At 45.3% G+C, this 10,805-nt stretch overlaps 1 protein-coding gene across 2 annotated transcripts in view; it reads right to left on the bottom strand.

Moving 5' to 3' along the window:
- Positions 1–1,089: 1,089 nt before the first annotated feature.
- Positions 1,090–10,805, bottom strand: part of LOC141051851 (neural proliferation differentiation and control protein 1-like) — a 25,259-nt gene continuing 15,543 nt past the window's right edge. Inside the window, exons 2-9 of one of the 2 annotated variants that reach the window (XM_073548942.1) lie at positions 6,290–6,421; positions 5,966–6,064; positions 5,696–5,878; positions 2,421–2,487; positions 1,969–2,047; positions 1,524–1,594; positions 1,333–1,423; positions 1,090–1,247 (exon numbers count right to left, since the gene is read on the bottom strand). In XM_073548942.1, the coding sequence (XP_073405043.1) occupies positions 1,191–1,247; positions 1,333–1,423; positions 1,524–1,594; positions 1,969–2,047; positions 2,421–2,487; positions 5,696–5,878; positions 5,966–6,064; positions 6,290–6,421 (779 nt within the window). In that variant the 3' untranslated portion in view covers positions 1,090–1,190. Of the gene's footprint in view, positions 1,248–1,332; positions 1,427–1,523; positions 1,595–1,968; positions 2,048–2,420; positions 2,488–5,695; positions 5,879–5,965; positions 6,065–6,289; positions 6,422–10,805 lie in introns of both variants that reach the window. The other variant, XM_073548941.1, reaches the window with a different exon arrangement.

Genomic DNA, 10,805 nt, shown 5'->3' with positions numbered 1-10,805 from the left:
TCACAGCAAAACCTTCCAAATGCAAGCACCATACTTCAAATCAACTCCAGGCCTTTTATCTGCTTAATTGAGTGACATAACAAAGGGATTGCCCACACCTGTCCATGAAATAGCCTTGGAGTCAAATGTCCAATTATTTTTGGTCCCTTTAAAAACAGGGTGGCACATGTTAAAGAGCTGAAACTCCTAAACCCTTCATCCAGTTTTAATGTGGATACCCTCAAATTAAAGTCTGAACTTCAACTGCATCTGAATTGTTTTGTTTAAAATTCATTGTGGTAATATCTAGAACCAAAATTAGAAAAATGTTGTCTCTGTCCAAATATATATGGACCTAACTGTATAAAGTAAAATAAAAAGTATCAAATGGCCCATGAAATTTTACCTATAAGTAGCAAAAATGCAGGATCAGTCAGAGATCAGATGCGGCATCCCCACAGCACGACGTGCGTTTCGCCACTAGCTTCTTCCAGGGGCGTCTGAGTTGGTATTATATATCCTTTATACTCTAGATATGGGATTGTAATGTTTACCCAATGAAAACCTAGGATCGGATTAGGTGTGTCAGTATTAGATGAGCACATTCTAGTTTAAAAGGTATATTGGAAATAACTGATTAATCATATGAATGAGTCACTTGACTGTATATAGCACCCTATATTTTATTACTTTGCTCCATAGCAGCATTAATATAATATTATCTTTGTCGGGATACAGCAGCATCTCCTAAATGAGGCACTCTGTGATTTTAAGAGGTTTTTGTTTTTATTATCAATAAATTGTTTTTAATTCATGATGGATCTCTTTTTACTTTGGACAGTAATTGGTAGCCAAAGTATGGGCGTAATTGGATGAAGTGCCATGAACCCTATTGTTTGGACATTGTGGTAATTGACTTAAGAAAATATTGCAGAATCTTTTTTATCTTGTAAATATTCCTTTCCTGAGACTGGTCACGCCTTACGTCTGCTCAGAATAAGATCATTAGAGAAGATGTTGATCGAAGGTATATTTAACCAATTCAAGCAGTGACTGAGGAGAAGCTCTCAGAATGGTCAGGGCCGGGAGGATTGGAAATAACTACATGTCCACTATACTGACAGTTTAATGCACATAATTGGGGGGATGCGCGCCAATATATTTTATAAATGCAGCCTGTAAGATATATGATGTCCGTATTTTACTTTTTCTCACTGCTTGGTCCGTGATGGGTCGAACAGAGGATTGTGGACTTCCATCTCTCCTGTCTGTTGAGAAAAAATGGGCCACGTTTGATTAGTACTTGGTTTAGAGAAGTATTTATTAGAGGGAGACTTTCGTGGCTTTACGCACCGGGGCAAGTCCAGGACACTCATAGATGGCAAATTCTTCCCCCTCTGCCTCCGAGTCGGTGGACATTTGATGGCAGGGCTTCTGATCTGAGCTTCTGGGAGTAATGGGAATTATTAGATTGGAAAACAAGAAACCATAATTGGGTGGACATCATGCTGGTGACTGATGCTCATTCTCGCTCTGCGCCTTACCTCTCCTGTGCCTGGAAGTGTTTCTTCTGAGCACTATAATGCTGCTTATAATGAGACATCTGATCCGGTGTCTGAAGGGAAGGAGAATAAAAAATAAAATGATAGGACTGATAATCCATTGTACACCAGAAAAAAAAAAAGCCCACAGGAAAATTACCCACACGGAAAATTGGCCACTTTCTATGAACACTGTATATTGCCAGAAAACTGTCAATCAGTGGTTGAGGTGGGTTGGACCAAAAGACACGAGACGTCTTGTCCTCTAGAACATCTGATAACCCTCAACCCAACCCCCAATGACAAACACAAAGGCAAAAATATATAAAATTGAAAAGAATAAGGCGCGAATGAAAAATAAGAGAAAAACGCCAAAAAAAGAGACAAAGGTGCAAATGCAATAATGAATCAGGCCTTTTGTATTTAGCTGGTGTGCACCATGTCTTACCCTCTGGCACGCGGGCTGCCTGCTGCCCTTACAGGATGTATAGGCCATCTCTTGTGCCAGCCTGACTTCTTTTTGTAGCCTAAATCAACATGGAGAATACAGATTAATGGGTAAAATTGGGCTATAGTGAGGAAAAATCTGCATAAAATCCATATTAATAACTAGAAGCCATAGCTGTCAGATACAAGCTGAATAATCAGCCCTGATGCTGCCATGTCAGATCTCATACAGATGAGAGATGCAGATAACGCTATTAGTCCGGGTCTGTGGACTCAATGTTATGAACTATGGCCATAATATAAATGTAAAATGTATAATGAGCCCTAACACTGCTTCTAGTCTTGTGCTACTTCTCTGCAAGGAAATTGGCACTATATTGTATCTTTTTTTTTTTTTCTTTTTTTTTTAAGGTATCTGTGCCATTTTAGCATCCAGTTTTTTGCATTACGTACCTGTACCAACACATCGCCACAACAAGTATTCCAGATAAAGCGGTCAGGCTGCAGATAACAATCAGAGCTGAAACAAAACACAATACACAAGAACATGGTGATGGAAGGTGAGATGCTGAAATGAGTAACACTCCAGAGCTGCACTCACTATTCTGCTGGTGCAGTCACTGTATACATACATTACTGATCCTGAGTTACATCCTGTATTATACTCCAGCGCTGCACTCACTATTCTGCTGGTGCAGTCACTGTGTATATACATTACATTACTGATCCTGAGCTACATCCTGTATTATATTCCAGAGCTGCACTCACTATTCTGCAAGTGCAGTCACTGTGTACATGCATTACACTACTGATCCTGAGTTACATCCTGTATTATACTCCAGAGCTGCACTCTGTTATGAGCTCATTTTCTGCTCCACCAGTTGAGAGTTCCCCTTCCGTTCTCCCTCTGGTGGTGACAGGAGGTAGTGAGGTTGGTTTAAGTGGTAGTGATCTGCCACCTGGTGAGGAAGATGACGATTGGTTCTCTGGAGTATTCGACTGGATATAAGACAGCCGACGCCCTATCCTGTTGCTGGTGATTCAGTCTGCTTCTCAGGTCTAGGACTCGGCTCTGTTCTAGTCTTCTCAAGATAAGTTTGTTTTTTGCTAATGTTCACACTTGCTCTTGTTGGTCTTTTCAGTTTTTTTGTGTGGTCAGCCAGCCTGGCTGGGCTGTGCTGAATTTCCACTCTTATTTGCCAAATTGCCTTTTTTTTTGTCCCTTATTAGATTGGTCTCTTTTTGCTCCATCTCAGAATATTTCAGAGTGCTGATATAGTGGGAGAAGTCTAGTGACTTCAGGGTTAATTTTGCTATCAGTGGTGTTGGACATTTTGTAGGGTTTTTTTTGCAGACTGCAGACAGTGTCTTTCCTTTCCTGTCCTTTCTAGTTAGTTTGGCCCCATCATTTGCTCAGCCTATTTTCCTGCCTTTGTGTTTTCATCTTGCTTCACCGTCAATACATGTGGGGGCTGTCTCTCCTTTGGGGTCTGCTCTGGGGCAGTTAGTTTTCCTCTCTTCCTGCTTTAGGCTTATTTAGTTCTCCGGTTGTGACGAGGCGTCTAGGACCACCGTAGGAACGCTCCACGACTGCTGCTAGTTGCGTGTTAGGATCAGGGGTCTGCAGTCTGCATAGTTACCAACCTCTTTGATTTTCTGAGACTTAGCTTGTGTTGTTTTTTATTTCCTCCTCGGCTACCCTTTCATAACAGCACTCACTATTCTGCTGGTGCAGTCACTGTGTACATACATTACTGATCCTGAGTTACATCCTGTATTATACTCCAGAGCTGCACTCACTATTCTGCTGGTGCAGTCACTGTGTACACACATTACATTACTGATCCTGAGTTACATCCTGTATTATACCCCAGAGCTGCACTCACTATTCTGCTGGTGCAGTGTCTCTTGTACATGGGTCGCCCCTCACACCCAGGGCAGCGGGGTACTCAGTACCGGGCCGGTGTCAGGGGCATGTGTCACAGCAGCGGTGACCCGGTCCGTGGCCCTGGGTGCCCAATATCTGGCGGTGATGTCAATAGTGTTATAGCTTAGTTGAATAGTTCGTGACACCACCCGTGGTGTTTGGCAAGTAAGATGTTGATCCAACGCTGCATGCAGATCCAATGGGACTGATGGTGTGGTGCAGCAAAGATGGTGGTGTTCCCCACAGGTGGAGCTGTAGTCCCAGGGCAGTGTGGGTGCAATGGATGAGGAGAGGCGCAGAATGGTATAGATGCTGGTACCCAGATGTAGCGGTGCTGAAGGTGTTAGCGACGAATGAATGGAGGACACCAGGGCTTGCAGTGTCAAAGCTTTACTCACAGTTCGTGGTACCCACTGGTGCCCACCTCCGTGCCGTGTCCTCCGGGGTAGAGAATCAACCTCCCGGGCAAGTCAGGGTTCTTCTCTCCAACACTCCGCCAACATGTGCCTTTCCTGAACGACTCCTCTATTGCGCCTTTTAATGTGAAGAGCTCCAGTACCGTAGTTCTCTGGAATTCCTCCTGTCAGATGTTCCTAGAACCTTACTTGTATGACAGACAGCTGTAGCCTCTATCGGGGACTCCTCTCAGAGTCCTGGCTCGCAAATCGGTTGCTGTTGTGTCCCAAGTCTTGGATGGGAGTAGTGCATTTACATTCAACTACTCCATCGGTGTCTGCTGCAGAACCATAAGTGTCGATACAACCTCGGGGACCGGGCCCTGGCCTTGCACTGAGAACCTATAGGCAGGGTTCCTCTTCTAACCCACAACTCCTCTCTGTTCTCTTACTCCTTCGTTCCGCGCTGTTCCTTCTCCCTCTTATGGAAACGTAGGTTGCAGGTCTACGTCTTTCTCCTTCTCTTCTCTTTCCCGTGCCAGCTGGCTCAGATCACTGAGGCAACTGCAGCACTCTTTCTAAACTGAACTCAAACTGAACTCAAAACTAACTTCAGAACTGAACTTCTCTCGCCTGCCCTCCCGTCAGCCTGCCCTCCTGTCAGACTGACCTACAATTCTAAACCTTCCCTCTCTTTTATACTAACTCCACCCACCTCCCAGCACATCTCGTGTTACGAAGGAGGGTTCCGCGAAGGGTGCTCTGCTACCCCCAGCCTGAAGCTGCTAGGCGGACCTACTGAACTATCCTGTGTGTGGGATGCAGGTGTTGGAGTGTGGAAAGGAGTTCCCAACCTACCTAGTTGGTGGGGCACTACACCTTAGGAGAAGGTGCAGTACCTCTGTGGCGACTGAGCCTCAGGGGCGCCACATACATACATTACTGATCCTGAGTTACATCCTGTATTATACCCCAGAGCTGCACTCACTATTCTGCTGATGCAGTCAGTGTACATACATTACATTACTGATCCTGAGTTACCTCCCGTATTATACCCCAGAGCTGCACTCATTATTCTGCTGGTGCAGTCACTGTGTACATACAGGATGTAACTCAGGATCAGTAATGAAATGTATGTACACAGTGACTGCACCAGCAGAATAGTGAGTGCAGCTCTGGGGTATAATACAGGAGGTAACTCAGGATCAGTAATGTATGTACACAGTGACTGCACCAGCAGAATAGTGAGTGCAGCTCTGGGGTATAATACAGGATGCAACTCAGGATCAGAAATGAAATGTATTATACCCCAGAGCTGCAATCACTATTCTGCTGGTGCAGTGTCTCTTGTACATTACATCCTGAATTCTATATCACAGGATTTATATCTAAAGAGCAGAAATTACTTAGCGACATTGTCTGGTTCATCTCGCTCTTCCTCCTCCTGACCAGTTTCCCGTCTTTCATCTGGGGTGGGAGTGTGGAGGTGAGCAGTGACGGGGCTCGAGCATCGGAGCTACTTTTGATAAGTTTGGGTTTATCTCCAGTAGATGTAAGATGGACAGAGGCAGCTGCTGTGCTGGTGGATTCTGCAAGAGAAAGTGAGTAAAGGCTAAAAGGAAAGGACAAGAACAGACAGAAGGATGGAGATTGGGCGCTTTGGGTGAAATACTGACCTGTGTCTGTTGGGTTTAGTCTATGTCCTTTACTGATCCTGTATTCCTGAATGATGTCGATCATTGCTTCCGGACCCTTGATCTTCAGTCTCCGGCTTGCTGAAAGAAGCAAATGCACAAAAATAGTCAACAAGCTGGCTCAATTTACAGCTCAAGGGTGTTACGACCATCACATGAGCTCTTCACCATGGCTATATCATAATGGGGCAGAGAGAAGACCTACGGCTGCAGTCAGCCAGGTCATACTGATCGACTTGTATCGAGCACAGTAAATCTGAGGCAATGCTGCCCCCTATGGACAAGAACATGTAAGATTAATATCACCTCTTAATTCACATTTTCCAAAATTCGATTCCTCAAAGTTGGATATGCAGGGGCCGCATTTCTGGCTGCCTGGTGGGCATATTTCTCTGTTCTTCATAACACAATCCAAGTTCGAAAGACAGCGACTTTGCCCTGCAAGTAGACACACTCTATAACATTAGTAAATGTTTCAATTCATAGCTGTATATCAGGTAGTTTAAAGCAAGGGGAACCTTAAGGCTATGTGCCCACGTAGCGATTCTGAAGCAGAATAAGCCTGAGCAGAATCGCACACCCTGCTCCCGGGAAAACGCATGCGGTTTTTGACGTGCGTTTGTCAAGCATTTTTGCATGCGTTTTCCTATGCATTTTTGCCCAAATGATGGTATGCAGAATCGCGTGCGTTTCCGCAAAATTAATGAACATGCTGCGTTTTTAATCGCTAAGCGTTTCCGCAGCGGTTAAAAACGCACCATTGGCACATGCGTTTTTCATTAAAAATCAATTGAATGCTTTTCTTAAGCGTTTCCGCAGCAGAATCGCTTGTCTCTCAAAGCGCTGCAGAAACGCTTAAAAAACGCTACGTGGGTACACAGCCTTAGAGAAGTCTATGGGCTCATACTCATCTGCAAGGAAAACGGACAAATGCAATCGAAAAAGAAATCGGATTGCACTCTGACCAATGTTATCCTGTGAGACACTGCTCAACTGCGTTTTTTTGGGGTTTTTTTTGGGCTCAGCTCAGATTGGGATGAGAAAAAAATTACAGCATGCTGTGAGTGTCCTCGTATATTGGAAGAGACTCGCTAATGCAAGTCAATGTGTGCGAGAAAAAGATTGCACAGCACTCAGACCAAACGAGTGCAGTCCAATTTTCACACACCTATGTCCTTTGAAAGCCGGCAATTCATCTGCCGGGTACAGTAAAATCACAGCCTGATCTGACATAACAGAATAGATAGATTACATATAGTATATGTAAAATAATATAAAGCTGTCAGTGATATATATAGTACATTGTGTGTGCAGCTTACTGTACATGTATTTTAGTACTGAATATTAACTAGCAAAGGGAAAGTCCACAACGGGGGCCGATGTTTATACCCTGGCAAGGGAATAATACCCATGGAGCTTCCCAGGCTATTAATATCAGCTCACAGCTGTATACTTAGCCTTTCCTGGTTATTAAAATGGGTCCCCCCTTCCCCCGTTATAATTAAAAACCAGCAAAGGCTAGGCAGACAGGGCTGATATTAATAGCTTAGGAAGGGGCCAAGGATATTGGCCCCTTCCCAGACTAAAATTATTAGTTCTCAGCCGCCTCAGTAAAAGTGCATCCATAAGATGCGCCAATTCTGGTACTTAGTTTTGCCTCTTGCCCTGGTGTGGCTGCAAGTGGGGTGATAGTTGGGGGCGTTGATGTCACCTTTATATGGTCAGGTGACATCAAGCCCAGCGATTAGTAATGGAGAGGTGACTATAAGACACCCCCATTACTAACCCCATAATGATATTGTATAAAAAAAAACACACCCAGAATAAAGTTCTTTAATTGAAATAAAGACACTTACTCCTTTATTGAATTTTCCCAAAAACGTGTATTCACGTGATCTCCCAATCCTGGATGGCAGGCTGTTTAGTCACATCATGCAACAATTCACTCCCTTGATGAAACGCGCGTAGGGGAAGCGGCACAATCGCATGGTTTTAGGTAAGACATGTACAGTGAGGAAAAAAGTATTTAGTCAGCCACCAATTGTGCAAGTTCTCCCACTTAAAAAGATGAGACAGGCCTGTAACTGACATCATACGTAGATCACAACTATGAGAGTCAAAATGAGAAAACAAATCCTGAAAATCACCATGTCTGATTTGGCAAGATTTATTTATCAAAGTATGGTAAAAAATAAGTATTTGGTCATTAACAAAAGTTCATCTCAATATTTTGTTATATATCCTTTGTTGGCAATGACACAGGTCAAACGTTTTCTGTAAGTCTTCACAAGATTGGCACACACTGTTGGTGGTATGTTGGCCCATTCCTCTACAGCAGTGATGTTTTGGGCCTGTCGCTGGGCAACACGGATTTTTAAATCCCATGTAATACAGCAGTGTCCCCGCTGTGCAGTGATGAGGCAGTGACCCAAGCAAGTTCAAAACAAAAAGTGTTTAATGTCAAACAGTGCACAGCATGCTGTATCCTCCAAATCGCAGCCACGATAACAAAGACAGTCCAGGACTGGTAGCCTTGAGCGACCGCATTGCCGTGTACGCAGCGGGTGCCAGACCTTTTGGCTCCGCTTGGCCCTGTGTTGCCTCACACAGGGAGTGCTCTGCAGACAAACCGCTCTGTCTGCTTGCAAGACCAAAACTGACACACCCAAATTCTTCATGCAGGGTTTTTTCTCTCCTTCACTCCACTCTGTGGCCATGGGCCACTTCTAAGATCTGGGCTGGAGGAAACAGACCGGACCCACTACCTTCCTGCAGTCGGTTTCAAAAATAAAGGCCCAGACCTGGTTTTCCTGAACAAGCTCCTTGGTCAAAAATAATTTGACCAGGTTCAAACTTACTTTTATTCTGCCTTGTGACTCAAGGCACACTGATTGCTGTGACCACATGGCACTCCAGCGGATCTAATGCACTTCTGAGCGCATCCTGGGGGACACATAGCAACCCTCACATATGACTCCGGCCACTGCCTCACAAACCCCCCCTGTTCAAATGCATCCGCATTTCCCTGTGCCTTCCCCGCCCTATGTTCCACTGAGAAACTGAAGTTTTGCAGGGACAGGAACCATCTGGTGACTCAAGCATTCCTCTCTCTTGCTTTTCTCATCCAAAGGAGGGGTGAATGGTCCGTTACCAAACAAAACTGACGCCTGAGCAAATAGTAGCGTAGGGACTCCAAGGCCCATTTAATCGCCAAGCACTCCTTCTGCACTATAATTTTTCTCTGCCGGGTCAGCTTCCTGCTCAAGTAGGTGACTGGTTGCTCATCCCCGTTCACCTCTTGCGACAGCACCACTCCTAGGCCTAGGTTTGTATAATTAAGGTCGTCTTGAAGTCGGGCTGATGAGAACCGGCTGTCCACACAACGCCAACTTCAGGGGCTGGAATGCTTCCTCCGCTTGAGGATTCCACTGGACCATCACTGTCTTCTTACCTTTTAACAGGTCTGTTAGAGGGTGCTGATTTCCCCGCAAAATTGGGTATAAACCGACGGTAGTACCCAAGGATGCCAAGGAATGCCCTCACCTGTTTGGTACTTAAGAACTTGGGCCAGTTTTGGATGGCCTCGATTTTGACCCCCGTTGGTACGACCGGAGTCACCTTCGTGACCAAACATTCTCGGTCCTTCCAGGCCTTTTAGCAGGTTTTCATGCTACAGTTGCTCGGGTTTCCTTTTTCCGGGTTGGTATACTCTATAATTTACTTCCCCCACTTTCCCCCGTATCTCATAAGGCCCTTGCCACTTGGCCATGAGCTTACTCTCTGGGGTGGGTACTAGTACCAACACCCGATCTCCTTCTTTAAAGGTCCTGACTGTGGCCCTTTTATTATACGTGCGACTCTGAGCGGCGTGGGCATTCAACAGATGCTCCTTTACTATGGGCCGCACGGCTGCAATCTAATCCTGCATTTTTGCCACATACTCGATGACACTCTTATGTGTAGTGGGCTGCTGTTCCCACATCTCTTTGGCTACATCCAGCAGTCCCCTCGGGTGCCTGCCATACAGTAGCTCAAATGGGGAGAACCCCGTGGATGCCTGCGATACCTCGCGGATGGCGAACATTAGATAGGGCAATAACATGTCCCAATCTCTTCCATCCTTGGCGACCACCTTTTTGATCATGGCTTTGAGGGTCTTATTAAACCTCTCCACCAACCCGTCGGTTTGTGTATAATACACCGACGAATGTAGCTGTTTAATCCGGAGCAGCTTACATAGCTACCTGGTCACCTTAGACATAAAAGGAGTTCCCTGATCCTTAAGGGTAGCCCAAGGCGAAAAGCATAGCAAATAGTTCACGGCTATTAGTTTCGCCGAAGTGTGCCCGAGAAGTATTGCCTCTGGGTACCAGGTGGCGTAGTCTACAAATACTAATATGTGCTGGTGGCCCCGGGCGGATTTTACTATGGGTCCTACCAGATCCATTGCAATCTGCTCAAAAGGTACCTCTATAATGGGCAGAGGCATCAATGGACTTCGTGGTGGGTGAGGTTAGTTAGCATTCTGGACATGTTTTGCAGTAGCTTTGGACCTCAGGGTAGACACCAAGCCTAAAAAAAACGGCTGCAGTATGCGCTCTAGCATCTTTTTGGCCCACAAATGCCCTCCCAACATGAGTGTGAGCCATGTCGAGCACCGCCCAACGATAGAATTGGGGCACTAATAGTTATTCTACCACATCACCCCTGATTTTATCAACCCCGTACAGTAATTCCTGGTTGATCGTCATCCGAGGAAACTCCTTCCTGCACCTGGTCATTGAGAAACCCCATTCACCTCGATTACTCTTTCCCATGCCCA

The sequence above is a fragment of the Dendrobates tinctorius genome, unplaced genomic scaffold, assembly GCF_039654945.1.
Source record: "Dendrobates tinctorius isolate UK_male_01 unplaced genomic scaffold, ASM3965494v1 ptg000158l, whole genome shotgun sequence".
NCBI lineage: Eukaryota > Metazoa > Chordata > Amphibia > Anura > Dendrobatidae > Dendrobates > Dendrobates tinctorius.
Note: the sequence above shows the minus strand (reverse complement) of the source record. Positions and strands in the feature narration are given on the sequence as shown.